This window comes from Nelumbo lutea, chromosome 2 (genome assembly GCF_056320005.1).
Source record: "Nelumbo lutea isolate HS-2025 chromosome 2, American lotus-T2T, whole genome shotgun sequence".
Lineage (NCBI taxonomy): Eukaryota > Viridiplantae > Streptophyta > Magnoliopsida > Proteales > Nelumbonaceae > Nelumbo > Nelumbo lutea.
Genome location: NC_142685.1, coordinates 69253627 through 69269895, shown reverse-complemented (window position 1 = coordinate 69269895; position 16269 = coordinate 69253627). Strand labels below are relative to the sequence as shown.

General features: G+C 38.8%; 1 protein-coding gene across 2 annotated transcripts in view; it reads left to right on the top strand.

Annotated features, from left to right (window-relative positions):
- PEX5 (peroxin 5) overlaps positions 1–16269 on the top strand; it is a 65020-nt gene that overhangs the window by 12912 nt on the left and 35839 nt on the right. For both annotated transcript variants that reach the window (XM_088971305.1, XM_088971304.1), the window contains exon 5: positions 11426–11680. In XM_088971305.1, the coding sequence (XP_088827431.1) occupies positions 11426–11680 (255 nt within the window). The remainder of the gene's footprint in view (positions 1–11425; positions 11681–16269) is intronic.

The following is a 16269-nucleotide window of genomic DNA, read 5'->3' as shown; positions in this document are numbered from 1 at the left end:
ACTTGCCCCTCAAATTGGAATTTCCTAAACTCTATTCCTTGTCAAACTTAAAGGCTGAACTTGTTGCTAGGTTTGGTGTGCCCTCAAAAACTTGGGTTAGTTTGGGATTTTGGGTTCGAAAGGGGTTTGAGAGAAAATAAATGTGATTCCTTCAGAGAAATTGATCTACTTGCAAGTTGCAAGGAGGTTCAGTTCTAGTTTTAGCTGGATAAAAAGGGCAGCAAATTTTCTGGCGATGTTCTAGCAAAACAAGGAGCTAATAGACCTACTTTATTTTGGGAAAAGTTGTAATATGTTATAACCTGGGTCACTACAATTGCTGAAACTTCTGTACTTAACCGTTTTATGTTATTGTTGAAAATATTATGGTTAGAGTAGCTCATTGGTTAAAGACTTCGGAAACTTTGTCTGATGTTTCAGTGGATGACATCCTTAGAAATTGGAAGGTAGTCGCTGCTTCTTCCTCAATTAAGTATGTCATCAATCCTCTTTGGGGTCCTCTGGAAAGTGGGTTCATAAAGTTAATCTTTGATGGAAGTAGCTTTTGTAATCCCAGAACTTTAGGTGTTGGGGGTGTTTAGGGATGAAGAAAGCAAGACAATTGCATTATATTTAGGTTCAATTGGTTTAGGTGATTCTCTAAGAGCTGAGATTATGATAATGATTAAAGGAACTGATAATTGAAGGAGACTCTAAGCTGGTTGTGGGTTGGCTACAAAGTGAGGAGGCAAAGCTGTGGAGCTATTACAATAAAAGGAAAATATTCAAATGGCTGACATAAAATATTGAAGTTAGGATACAATGAGTCAAAAGAAGTGCTAGCTCCTTGGCCAATACTCTATCTAAACAAGGGTGGAAAGGGATCAACTTTTTTTGGGCACAATTGTAAGATTAAGGAAAGCTTTTTGTGGAGAGATAAAGAGGGTTTCTTTCTCACTGTTTGAATTTTCACAGCTACTCATAAAAAAAAAAAAACTAGATGAAGTAACCTCTTTTCTTTTATGAATTAGATGAAGTAACCTCTTGGAATGCTTTGGCTTGTCCTGATGACCTGAACAAAAGGTATTGTCCAATTCTCTCCTTTTGTACATAGGCCATTTTCAATCTGTAAAACACTTTGTCATATTGAATTAAATGAGCATTTTTTGGTCCCTTTACCCATCTAACAATACCAATGTTATTGCCCTTGATTAGAGAGCATTCTTTTAACAACAAAACCCCTCCACGTCCTTGTGACAACTGGACTTCAGTCTTGTAAACATCAAAAGATGTGACCTAATTAGTTGTCATCTCTTAGTGGATTCACCCCTATGACACAGTAATGCCGCAACCAAATGCCTGTGTGCCATCCTCACACAAACAGAACATAGATCCTTTCCTAGCAACTCCACTACTGGCAGTTAGGGGTGTTCACGGGTTGGTTTGGTTTTGTTCCTGGCTATTTGGCCAACCGAACTAACCTGGCTGGGTCGGGGAGTTAGTCACCTGAAACTGACTTACCAATGGTGAAAATCGGCCAACTTGGGTTGTATCGGTTTGGGTGGGTTTTCGATTTGGTTAGTTGGTTCAAAAAATTTAAAGTTAAAAAATTAAATTTAGAAGTTAAATTTAAATTTAAAGAATTTTAATGGTATTATTAAAAGTGAATTTAAAAAAAAAAAAATTACAATATAAAATATTTTAAACTAGGAAATATGGGAAATTTCTCACATTCTCATATTAAAAAAATATAAATTTAAAATATAAAATATTAATATACATCTATGGTTGGGGTGGTTCAGTTTGAGTCGGTTTGAAATGATCAAACCAAAACTGAGCCGACCTCTCGGATTAGCAAAAAAGCTAAACTGTAACTGACAAAAATAATTAGAAAACCAAACAACTCGGGTTGGATTGGGTCAGGTTGGTCAGTTTCATCGGTTTGATGAACAGCCATACTGGCAATGCCCTCATCCCTATTTGTTTCAGTAGGAATATATATAACCATCTTCTACTTGTAGAACATCTTCACCTGTTGTAGCCGACTGTCACTGGCCTCTACTCCACTTTTTGATCCACTACTGAAGTAGTCAAACAATCAAGAGATTTACCTGTATGTCTGTGGTCAAACAATCAAGAGATTTACCTGTATCTCTGTTTGATTTTCTACATGTACCATGGCTGGCAAATACCCTGGACACTGATAAGCAAAAATGAGATGTTCTTTGAACAATCTTCTTTAGTGTCCATTGACTTGCTAGAACTCAACTTGCCTACCTTGATGAAGCTCTTCTATCCTAGGATTGATATCATCCTTCACCGTCACCTGAGAACAAAGCAAATCCACATCTTCCAAGGTACCTTAAATATCTAAAAGGCCATTATCCAATGTTGGTACCTGCCATATGGGGTCTTGGAAGGGGTGAACTGGATACATACCTAATGTTTGGCTTTTTTTGTACAAACTATGTTCTCGTTCTGGTAAGTTGAGATTTTATCAGTACACTAAGCAATGGCTCCTACCTTAAATATCTACTTCAAGCAAAACTTTCTCATTTAGTTTCATGATCTTCACCATCGGAGCCAGCAAATAACCTGCTCTCTCACTGTTTTCAGCTCTATACTCCTAATAGCCTATTCACTTGGGTGGACATAGAGTCTCCATCCACCAATACTCGTTGAGACTCAATCCATCACTGTTGTCTAAACCATTTCTACTGATTTCTTTCTTTTTTTTGGATCAACAGCACAGAAAATCATTCATTAATTGCTTGAAATAAAAAGAGGTTACAACAATAGTTTGTGAAAAAACTGAAAAACCCGTTTCAAAGCAAACACATCCCACCACTTTTACAATTGTGCCCAATACATTTTCTGTTTATGACTTCCTTGTTAGCCAAACCATCCACCAAACAATTAGCTGACCTTCTTACCCATCTTATTTGAATATTCAGACCTTTCGAGAGACACTTGAAGTGTTTGATTTCATTTTGAAATTGCCAAATCACTACCTTACTTTTCTTCAGCCACCCTACCACTATCATCAAATCTCCTTTGTTGTTTAGTAAGACTGCAATCAGTCTTAGTTTAGATCTAAATTAAACAAGAAATAATGCAGAGAATAAAAGAAGAAGAGGAGAAGAAGAAGAGAGAACACGAAGAGGAGAATAGTGTGGGTCATAACTGAGATTGTCGCCCCACTCAATTATTTATATTAATGATTTAAAACAAGGTAAAACACCAGTATTACCCCTACTGCTTATATAAGCTATAAATAACAGAAAATAACTACCAACTAATCCAGCTAACATACTAACAGCAATATAAATAGACATGCAGCAGTGGGGACCACATTATTGTTTTACATATCTACATCCTTCTATAGCCAACCTTACAATCCCTATTTCTTTAGTTTTTTGTGTGTAGAGAAGATGGGCCGAATGGCCCATAGGCTGTTACTAAAAGATTAACTTAATAAAAGTGTATTAAAGAGTTAGAGGGAGGTTATGTTCGAAACACTCATCCTCTAACTCTCCTTGCCGCAACTCTCTCTTCTTCTCTAATCTCTCTTGCTAGTCTCCTTTGTTTCAAACACAGTCCCCACTTCTAGTACTGTTTTTCAACTTGGTATCAGAGCAGGCCACTGCTTGGCGTGTTCCTCATGTGGTTCTAGTCCAGCCAACTACATGAGGAGGTTCTAGGGCTGAGAGTTTACAGTCATCCGCCTGATTCTTGGAGGTCATTGGAGGGTTCCCAAGCTTCTACACACTTGGAGAAGGGTTCGGTGGCCAGGAAGAATCAGAGAACAAGTTGCTTTGCCTGATTTAAAATCAGAGAAAAGGGTTTTTCGAAGTCATCCTAGAGGACAAGTGTTCGGCCTGGTTTATTGTACAAACCAGAGACTCTCTTACTGTAAGTCTTTGCTCAATTGTTTCTGGGTTAATTTTTCACTGTTTTGGACTGTTAAAAGGGGCCGAAGTTTCCTTGAAAACAGTACTACTATTCGGCTATTCTCTGGTCTGACTTAATCCAGAGATTTCTAGGTTGTTTTTTATCTCTTTTTTGGACTATCAAGTAGCCGAAATACCCCTGGAATCACTGCTACTGAGACTACATCATTCGGTCACTGTTGCTGGACTGCTCCTACCCAGAAATCTCTAGGTTGTTTTTGGAGGTCCTATTCGGCTGATTATTGGGTTGGGAAGTTGCTGAGACTGTTAAAACTAAGAGGTACTAGTCTCATCTTCATTCCAGCCCCTACTTGAAGGCTGAAACAGTAAACGGTGAGGGATGAAATAGTAAACAGTGGGCTGTCAAGTATTGCACACTGAGTGTTCGACAAAAGGTCTCTCAAGGACTGTATTTCTTTTGCCTTCCTCTTGGGACATCGACTGTTAGAATCAGAAATATCTTGTGTTTGGAGGTTGCTGGGTGTCTTTTGGAGGCTGAAACAGAAAAGAAAAGAATTATCACCGAACTTTGCATGATAGATTTCTCAAACTTTGAAAACAAGAATACTGCTGAATATGGGCAGATGTTGGGAACCCCAACCGATTCTATGCTAGCTGTAACTACAGTCAAGCTTGATGGGACCAATTACTTAGCTTGGTCACAATCAGTGAAAATCCATATTTGTAGCAAGGGAAAATGGGGTTTTATTTCTGGGAGCAAGAAAGCTCCTTCAGAGGATGATCCATCTTATGAGAAATGGGTACAAGAAAACTACACTGTGATTGGGTGGCTTGTGAACTCAATGTAGCCATAGATCAGTCAACATTATCTGTGGATGAATTCGGCTAAAGAGATCTGGGATAGTGTTGCAGAGACTTATTCCCAGAAGTTGAATGTTGCTAGAGCTTACAAACTGAGAAGTGATGTGAAAAATCTAAGACAGGGGGAGAAGTCACTTGCAACATACTTCTCAATCTTAAAATCTATATGGCAAGAGATTGATTTGATAGAGGCCGTGACTTGGGATACCCCTAAGGATGCTGAAACATACAGGAAATTGGTTGAACGGAATAGGGTGTTTGAATTCTTGACAGGGCTGAATTCTGAATATGATATTACAAAGCAAAACATCTTGTCCAAGGAAGATGTTTCATTGTCACAAGCCTATACTCTGGTCAGCAGTGAAGAAAGTAGAAGGCAAGTGCGGGTTCAAGAAGTTGATATTAATGATCATTTTGCAAATATGGGAATTAAACCCAAAGGGGTTACAGAAGCTCACAGTGGCTCAGGAAGGAAAGAAGTGGTGTGTGAATATTGTAAGAAACTGAAACATTCAAAGGACAAGTGCTGGAAGTTGCATCCCAATCTTGTACCTATCAGATTCCAGAAGAAGAATGATAGTAGAAAGACAAGAAGTGCACATGCAGCCACGGGCATATACAGAGGTTGAATCTACCAGTGTACAGTTGGCAGCCATGAAAGCTGAATATGAGAAGTTTGGAAAGATGATCAGTCAACTTGAAGGTTCATCTTCATCATCCATCCCTTCTGGAAGTTCAACCACCATTGCCTTTGCTCACTCAGGTATAAGGGCTTCCGCTAACCATGCATCCACCTCAGGTAAACACAAAACCCCTTGGATCATAGACTCAGGTGCTTCTAATCACATGACCAACCTTTCCACTTTATTTGTTTTATATGACTTACTTCCTGGCCGTGACAAAATCACCTTAGCTTATGGTTCTCTTGCCCCTATTTCCGGCAAGGGAACTGTCAAGGCTACAGACTCCTTACTCTTACCTTCCACTCTTCATGTGCCTAAATTAAATACCAATTTGTTATCTGTAAGTAGCCTGACCAAACCATTGAATTGTTGTGTAACCTTTTTCCCTTCTCACTGTGTGTTTCAGGACCTGAAGTCTCAGAAGGTGATTGGGAGTGGCCATGAAGCGAATGGAATATACTTGCTCGACACCCCTGGCCAATGCTGTGATCATCCCAAGAATGTTGCTTTTGGTTCTACCTTTTCAGAGTCTGTTAGTCAAATTATGTTGAGTCATTGTCGGTTGGGTCATTTACCTTTTTCTGCTTTAAGCCATTTGTTTCCAAAACTGTTTAAGGAAGTCAGTGTGTCCAGTCTCAATTGTGATACCTGTCAGTTGTCAAAGCATTGTAGAAAAAATTACCCTGTGAGCAATAAATGATCATCTTTTCTTTTTCATATTGTGCACTCTAATGTGTGGGGGCCATACCATTTATCCTCTATGGGGGGTTACAGATATTTTATCTTGTTCATTGATGACTTCTCTAGATTCACCTGGATATACTTAATGAAATCCCGGGATGAAGTCCCAAGACTTGTGAGGCAATTTCATGAGCTTGTTCTAACTCAATTTGGTACCAGAATTAAGGTTTTCAGATCTGACAATGCAAAAGAGTACTTTGAGAAGAGTTTATCCTTGTATCTTTCGGACATGGGGGTTATTCATCAAAGCTCATGTGTTAGAACCCCTGAACAAAATGGAGTTGCTGAGAGGAAAAATAGACATATTGTTGAAGTTGCAAGGAGCCTTTTGTTTGCCTCACATGTTCCCACAAGATTTTGGGGTGATGCTGTACTTACTGCTACCTATCTCATAAACTGTATGCCTTCCAGGGTTCTAGGGTTTAAATCCCCCTTCAGTCTTCTTCATCCAGACAATGATCTCTTCCCAATTCCTCTTCGTGTGTTTGGCTGTACCTGCTATGTTCACATTCCAAGTGTGCAAAGACACAAGTTTGAAACGAAAGCCCACAAATGTATCTTCCTTGGTTACTCCCCCACACAAAAGGGTTATTACTGTTTTGATCCAAAGACTGGCACCCGACATGTCTCTATGGATGTTACCTTTAATGAACTTTCTCCTTTTTATAGTTCCTCTTAGGATGGACTTTGTCCACAGGGGGAGAGTCTGTCACAAGTTTTTGTTCTTCCTCTTCCTGTCTCAGCTGAGCCTCTTGACAAACATGTATCCTCACCAAATGAGTCAAAGGAGGATTAATCACTTCATACCTCTTGTCCAGGGGGCCCTATTTCTTTACCCCCTCGCCCTATCCATAATCCCAAAGTGTATCAAAGACAGAGATCCAGGAATGAGCAAGTGGTTTCCCTTACAACAGATGAATCTCATACATTCCCAATCACAGATGAGATAACAGGTACTGCTTCAACTCCTTTAGAATCATCTTTTCCAGACCTTGATGTCCCCATTGCTGTCAGGAAAGGGAAGCGGAAATGTACTGCACACTGCATTTCCAAACACCTTTCTTATGACCTGCTTTCTCTTTCATACTTTGCCTATCTCTCTTCTGTTGCTTCTAACCCCATTCCTAGGTCTGTCTCAGAAGCTCTTGGGATTCCAGAATGGAAAGATCCGGTTGGGTGCAAGTGGGTTTTCACCATTAAATACAGGGCTGATGGAACTATTGAGAGGTACAAGGCTAGGCTTGTTGCAAAAGGGTATACACAGACGTATGGGATTGACTACCTGGAGACTTTTGTCCTTGTTGCCAAGATGACATCTGTGAGGGTTCTTTTATCTCTGACAGCTTACTTTGATTGGCCTCTCTATCAGTTGGATGTAAAGAATGCATTCCTGAATAGTGACTTACATGAGGAAGTCTACATGTGCCTTCCCCCAGGGATGTATGGGAAAGATATGCAAGGAAAGGTATGCAGATTGAAGAAATCTCTTTATGGTCTCAAACAATCTCCTAGAGCCTGGTTTGAGAGATTTAGAGCTGTATTTGTTAGATTCGGCTATGTTTAGACATAGTTGGATCATACTCTGTTTGTGAAGAGAAGTAGATCCTTCGTAGTGTATCTCATTGTGTATGTTGATGACATTATAGTGACTGGTGATGATGCCTCAGGCATTCTGGCTCTTAAGTCTTTCCTCCGTACAGAATTTGAGATTAAGGATCTGGGGGAGTTGAGATACTTCCTTGGCATAGAAGTTGCCAGATCCAAGGATGGGATCCTTATTTCCCAAAGGAAATATGTTCTTGATTTATTGTCTGAAACTGGAAAACTGGGTGCAAGACCAACTGCAACTCCCATTGATATGAGTCACAAACTTTCAGCTACAGATGGAACTCTGTTGGAAGACAAAGGGGTTTTTCAGAGACTTCTTTGGAAGCTCCTGTACCTGTGTATGACTAGACCAGACATTGCGTATGCTGTCAGTTGCATTAGCCAATTCATGCATGCTCCTAGAGATACTCATATGGCAGCAGCAGAACGGATTTTGTGCTATTTGAAAGGCTCTCCAGGGAAAGGAATCCTATTTACCAAGCATGACCACTTGAAACTTGAAGCCTATACTGATGCTGATTGGGCTGACAATATGGATGACAGAAGATCTACTTCAGGATATTGCAGTCTGGTGGCTGGTAATGTTGTCTCTTGGAGGAGTAAGAAACAATCTGTTGTGGTCAGATCTTCTGCAAAAGCAGAGTATAGGGCCATGGCACATGGGGTCTCGGAATTGTTGTGGCTAAGGTCCTTAATGGAAGAACTTGGGATTGATCATGATAAACCCATGATGTTGTACTGTGATAATCAGGCTGCCATCAACATTGCTCACAACCCGGTACAACATGATCGAACCAAACATATTGAAGTTGATAGACATTTTATCCGAGAAAGAGTCTCCTCTGGAGAAGTGTGCTTTCCATTCGTTACCTCTGAAGGCCAATTGGCAGACTTTCTCACCAAAGGCATCTCCAAGGCAAGACTTCATCATGACACTGGCAAGCTGGGCATGATTGACATCTATGCTCAGCTTGAGGGGGAGTGTAGAGAAGATGGGCCGAATGGTCCATAGGCTGTTACTGTATGTTATCTCTATGTTCTTCTCTGTAATGGGCCTTATTCTAGGCCCATAATCTTTATCTTCCTCTTTTTGTAATTTCTTGTCCAATTAAGGACCTCTCTTGTAATTACTAAAAGATTAACTTAATAAAAGTGTATTAGAGAGTTAGAGGGAGGTTATGTTCGAAACACTCATCCTCTAACTCTCCTTGCCGCAGCTCTCTCTTCTTCTCTAATCTCTCTTGCTAGTCTCCTTTGTTTCAAACACAGTCCCCACTTCTAGGACTGTTTTTCAACTTTGTGCATCAAAATCTGCTGCCAGAAGTTCTGCCCTTACTGAATCACCTTGTTCTATAGGACCTGAATACAAAGCACAAATAGTACCACCCTTATCCCTTATCATTCCCCCAATTCTTGAAGGACCAGGATTGCCACCATTTCTACTGATTTCTGCTTGGAAGCCCTTGACCTGTTTCAAATTCATCTATCGCTAAAAACCTCTTTATGATCCTTAGTTCTCCTATAGTTAATACCAATCTGATCTTTTGTCTTTTGTGACTTATATACCCATCTTATCCCTAGAATTCCAAGCTAAAAAGTAACCTACTACGCATAGTTTTCAAGGCACCAAGGCGAGGTGACCACAGGGTGCTCAGGCGCCTAGGCGTCGCCTAGGTGTTGGAATATTAAAAAGTTAATTTTCTTGAGTTTTTACTTTATCTATGCTTTTCTAAGCTATTTTATTGGTTTTGTGTGCTAACTAGCAAGCATGTTCACTAACTATTAACTCTATAAATCATTCAAATGAGTATAAATTTCATATAACTGGCAAGCATGTACACTAACTATTAACTGAAAAAAAAAGTGCAGGAACTAGGAAGGGAGGAGAGGAGTATAGGGGTGGAAGAAGAAGAGGAAGTATAGGGGATTAGGGGCAGGGAGGAGTATAGGCCCCTGTTTCTTCAGAAAAAAAAGGGACTGAGACTATCGACCGAGAACAGTTAGGGGTGGAGAGGAGTATAGAGGCGGAGCCCCTGTTTTCTCAAAAAAAAAAAAAGGACTGAGACTAGGACTAGCGACTGAGAACAATCAGGGGCGAAAGAAGAATGGGTGGAGCTGTAGAGGAAGGGATAAGTATAGATAGGGGCAGAGCCCCTGTTTTTTCGAAAAAAAAGCAAAAAATGACTGAAGCTGGGCTGGAAGAAGAAGTCTTCGTTTCTCCTCCCTCTCCAATCAAACCGAAAAAACCCTTATGTTATGAATAAATAAAAGAAAAAGGCTTTGTATTGTTGTCTTAATAATAAAATGATAGCATGTAACCGGTTTTATTTTAAAAGAATAAAACATCTAATAAATTATCAAAATAATAAATTAAAAAAAATTCTTAGATGTATGTAGGCACCCGCTTAAGTCTTTGGGTGGGTGCCTAGTATACAAAATCCGTGGCATTTGGGCGAGGCGACCATGGAAAACCGCCTAGTCGCCTAGGTGTCACCTTGACAACTATGCTACTACCTTCCCAATGTGTTCCATGGTGCTGCCTCTTTTCAGTGGGCCTCCACCTTTCTCTTTTTAAATGAACAGGCCACTTTTACTTTCATAAGAACTCATAATATAGTACCAAAAACATCCCTAACTTTTTGATTTTTTTCTTCAATCTCCCAACCTAACCCTCCATTTCTGTCTGCATGTGTCCTGTCTGCAACTGAAATGATCCAGTCAGCACACCTCCCTTACAACAACAAAACCAGCTATATGACTATCTTCTGATTAGGGGGAACACTCTAAATCCAACCTAGCATCAAGATCTTCTCCCTTAAGCATCAGTCTGATTTCTTATAATCCACCCAGTACCCACAAATGTTAGCTCTATGAAGGGTGGGGCCCAAGATGGATCTTATCATCTTACCTCTTTGAAATTATTTGATTTAGTGTCCTAACTGATGGAGTCCAACAAGCAGTCCTTAGCTCAATATAACACCAATGCTTTAACTCCTTCCCCAGAATATTATCCGCTTCTTTACAGGAACAAATAAATAAAATGGTCCTCTGCCCAACTTTCTAAAGTCCACCTGTTTAGTAGTTTTCCATTTATATATTGCTCATTCTGCCACTTGTTTTATATCTAAATTTGAGTTAATAAAACAACCTACAAGCAAAATTGAAGGTTTAAACATTGGTGCAACATTGTAACATCTGATACCACCACCTGACAAAGAGAAGCTCTCTTTCTCCCATAATCCTCCATTACCGATCATGAAGCTATATGACCTTGACATTGTTCATAGAGATGAGTCACTACTTTGCTCACCCAATGCTGGTTCCAACTTGTTGGGGTCTTATATACAGCAGTGGGCATCTGATGTTGAAGTAGCTCTATGTTATGTTTCTGTGTCATTTCTTTTTTGATTGACAAGGTTTTCACATGGATGAGTTAAATTGTAATTTGTGAAACAATAGAGTGGACTTCATAGTGGAGGTAGTCTCTTGAATGTAAGTTGTTTTATGTGATTATTTAATCTTCTTGTGAGGATTTGGTCTGTTTTTAGGAATTTCTGTCTTTTATGTTTCTTCATGTTTCTTTTAACCTTAATTTTCTTAACAGCACTTTGGTATTCATTTCAGTTTATTTCCTTTTCTCAGGTGAATGCGCTATTACATTCTTTAGATATTGATTATGATCTTCGAGCTAAGGGGCCTCTAGCAGGTAAGTTCCGAGAGCTGGAGGAATACTGGAATGAGTCCCAACACGCTGTCAGACCTGGACCGTCTCATACAGCAGATAGATGGGTTTCTGAATATGGCCAACAAAGACCAGAACATGGTGACCCTGAAACTTGGGCTCACTCATTTGAACGACAACATGGCATTAATGGTTGGGCCTCTGAATTTGAGCAGGTGAGGGGGCATTTGTTGAGCCTATTTAATTTGAGCAATTACTCCTATCTTACTTGATATGCCACTCAATATCAGGTTAATCATGGATGCCATTGGGCTGATTTGACAACCTCTGACTATTTCCTGTTAGAGGCAAATGTGGAACTACAACTTTTGTTGCCTATATCATATAGGTAAGGGTGTAAGTTGGGTATCCGATATAAGGATTTTACACTACATCAGGCCCGGGCTTCTGAGCAGGACCTATTCAAATTTTAACAAAATCCCAACCTGAGTCCACCCAAATTGCACCCCCACATATAGGATTAACAACATTTTCTTGGTCCTCTGAATAAGCACTTGAAGTAGTGGTAAAAAGGTTATCTTCTGCCAAGTCTCTTGCTGGTCAGACTGGCTTTTCGCTTGTGTCTTAAAATATTAAAGAATCTCCCTAGATGCTCCACCTATTTCTGCCACAAGGAGGAACCCTTTGGTCAATGCCTACTGTCACATTGTATAGAGGACCCTCTAGATGGCCATGTGTCTATTTTCTTGTTTTTTTGTCATTCTTATAGCTAACCTTTTATTGGAGTTTTGCCCAATTTATAATATCTGTCTGAACATAACGTTTTTAAATGTGAAAGATGGATATAAACTAAGGCTTTATATTAGACATGCAGGAGGTTCTTTCAAACTAGAACTTATTGCATGATTAAGGAGCGTGAGATGGACATGGGAATTCCTTCTAGGCCTAAAGTAATTGTTATTTAGAAGGTTCATGGGTTCTTTAATCTTCTTTACTAATGATTTGGCTGGCAAAGCCAACAGGGATATATCTATAGCTATCTATCAACCAATCTATCCATATAGATGTATCATGTATGTATGTATTATCTCTAACCACATATTGATAATTTCCTTCTCTTTAAATGTGCTTGTTATCTATCAAGAGAAACCCTAGAGAATTGCATAGTCAAGAGAGAAGTGAAAAGAATCATAATGATGGGTATATGGTGGTGCCCCATATCCCCTTTTATATCAGGATGTAAAATAATATTGGAATTACAATATTGCCCCTGTTTCTAGACATATTAATAAAAAACTAATTATCACAACATTCCCTGTAAAGTTGGGCTATATATGTCATACATGCCCAACTTGATGCATAACTCTTCATGTTGCAAGGTGGTAACACTCTTTGTACATACATCTACAAGTTGCTCTTTTGAGCCAACAAAAGGGATGCAAGTTTCCTCTTTTTCCACCTTCTCATGAATGATTTATTTGTTAACTTTTATATGTTGGGTTATCTCATGGAGAATTGGGTGTGGGCAATGCTAATAACTGCCTAGTTGTCACAATATAGAGACATAGGACCTGAATTTTGGAGTCCCAACCTAGAAGATTTTTTGAACCATAAAAGCTCAGCTACACCTTGTACCATGTCATGGTTCTCAGCGTCTGCACTTGATTAAGTGTAGAATGTACTTCCGTTGGGAGATAAAAATACCCTTTTGACCCCATAGCTTCAATACAAAAAAAAAAACTTCAAACCCTACCAGTTGCATGGCCTTGTTAAATCTCCTAAACCGTGCCCTAAGAGATTGTTTAAGGTCATATAATGATTTCTTCAAGAGACATGCTTTCTCTTCATTGCCCTGGATTTGAAAACCTGGTGGCTGAATCATAAACACTTCTCTAAATCTCCATTCAAGGCATTTTTTACATCCAACTGATGAAGAGGCAATTGAAAAATTGGCAGCCAATGATAAGAAGTCCTATGTTGTTTTAACAGTTGGGGCAAAGGTCTCATTATAGTCAACGCCATGCATTTGAGAAAGCCCCTTTGCCATTAACCTTTCTTTGTATCTCTCTACTTAGCCATTTGCATGATACTTCATAGCGAACACCCATTTGCTATCGGCATGTTTCTTTAAAAAATGGTTTCTTTCCCTTAGAGGATCAACAATATCCCATGTGTGATTTTTGTGATGGGCATGAATCTCTTCACACATTGTTTTCTTATTTGGGTAATTTCAAGGCTTTTGCAACACTTTTTGGAATAGTGATATTACTAATAGTAGAGGCAAAAGTACAATAGGAAAGAGACAATGAAGCAATGGCAGTAAAATGAGCAATAGGGTTGATGGAAGGAATGCAGAGAGCAAGATTTTTGAACATTAGAAGATTAGTTGTAGAGGGAGACCTAAATTGGTGGTGGTGAGCTGGCTACAATGTGATGATCTGTGGATGTGGATATACAACAGTCAAAAAACGAAGTTTAAACGGATACCAAAAGACATGGAAATGAAGATTCAGTGGGTAAAAATCTGTGCTAATTCCATATCAGATGGACTAGACAAACAAGGGGTGGAAAGGGAAACTCTTTTTTGGGCACAGCTTAAGACAAGAATTTTGTAGGGGAGAGAGGAGTTTTTGTCTCTCATTGACATTGTGTTGTAATTTGTACTATCTACATCTATCTTTACCTTTTATGTTAATAAAATTTCTGCAGTTATTGATCAAAAAGAAAAAAAAAAAACAGAGCAATTGGGTGCTTGATACAGGATTACACACCCTTACAAACAGCAATAGGTAAATCAAGATCTCTGGGAATAGGTTCAGAGGTACCTGAAGGAGGATTGATGTGAGTACTTGAAAGAAAACTGGTGTGAGGATCTACCTCATGGAAATTTGATGGCACTGAAGGTACCGCCTCTGGTTCCACCCTTGCACCCAATAGCTGACCCTTCTTGTGCCAAGTGTGACAAGTATTGACTTGCAAAACTTGAGAGACTAGAGTAGGCAGAGGGATAGGGACTTGGACTTGACTCACCTACCACTACTATTCTCCCCTTGAGGTGAGGGAGGGAATAAGGAATGGGACTCAATGTAACATCCATATAGATATCTACCTTTTTGGACATAGCATCATAACATTTATAACCCTTTTGTGGTGAAGCATAACCAAGAAAGATACAAGGAATAGATCGAAGATCCAACTTACCAAAAGGAGATTTGCTCTGTACAACACATGACAACCAAAAACATGATCAGGAATAGATAATAAGGGAGAGGATGGGAAAAACAACTGATTTGGGGCCTTATACTGCAACAGGGGAGACACAACATGTGGTTGATAGATAGATTGTTGTGAGAACACAATCAACCTAGAAATGTTCAGTTACATGCATTGGGAAAAGTAAACTGCTAGCAACCTCTAACAAATATCTGTTCTTTCTTTTGGGCAATACCATTTCGTTGTCGTGTTTGAGGGCAAGAACTATGATGTAGCACACCATTTTCTTCTAGATATCTAGTAACATATTTGTTGAAATACTCCTTAGCATTGCTTGATTGTAGTATCTTGGACTCAACGTGAAATTGAGTAAACACCATCCAGTGGATTTTTATTTGTTTTTATGATTTCCAGAACTATATCTCAAGATCATAGCATATAGATCCATATATATTGAGATTCAAGAATAATAATCAATAAAAGTAATAAAATATCCATAACCTCTTTTTACCTCAATTAAAGATGGACCCCAAACATCATAATGCACAATTTGAAGGGGAAAATTGAACCTTTTATTAATAGGTGGATATGAGTTTTTATAATGTTTCCTTAATTGAAAAGTAGCACAAATCAAAGAGAACATAAACATAGATTTGAACATATTGTGAAACAAAATTTGTAATAAATATGCTCTTTATTACAATAACTATAGGATGGGTTCGATTGGCTTAAACAACTATTGTTCTTTGATGCCTTATAGGTAGGCATTGAATCTGGGATGTAGAGATTTTAAGCCATGCATCCTCTACCAATCATCTTCTCCAAAGTCAATTCATGGGTCAAGATGAAAAGTTAATGAGTAGTTCAAAGACTTGGTAATGCAATTAATGGAGATAATGTTTATGGGCATACTAGGAACATGGAGCCATGGGGACATTAGGAAGAGACAAACCCATGGGTAGAGAGACAACTCCTTGGCCAGCAATATTGGATAGTGAACCATTAGCAAGTTTAACTTTATCTCTTTGGAAACAATGTTTTAAAAGTGTAAGGGGCATTTTGTGCCCGAGGTGCAAGGGGCAGGTGCATGCCTTTTTGAAGCAAGGTGAGAAAATGCAAAAAAATGCCTAAAAATGCAAAAAAAATTAAAATATTAAACATCATATTAACTAAAAATATAAGCTTACATTTTAAAATAAATGTTTTAGAAAAACCTATTCTTTCAAATTAAAGTACATAAACATAACATGTGAACCATATTAAAAATGAAAATTTAAAAATAATTAAACATATAAAACATATTTTTTGATGAATAATAATAAATTTATTAATTCAGAAGCTGATTTAGACTTTGTGAATTCATACAACATCCCAGGGAGAGGTGCGAGCTGCAGCCCCTCCTTGAATCTTACAAGTAAACTAGGAAAGAAATACAGGAATCACAACTGAGTCCAAAACAATTCTTCCCTATTTACCCCTTGCTTGACTAAGACATCTGCCAAAGTATTTGCTAATCTCCCCACCCACTATACTGTGACCAACATATTTTTTGTCAACCAACTGAATTTCTTCATTACATTCTTGTAGTGCC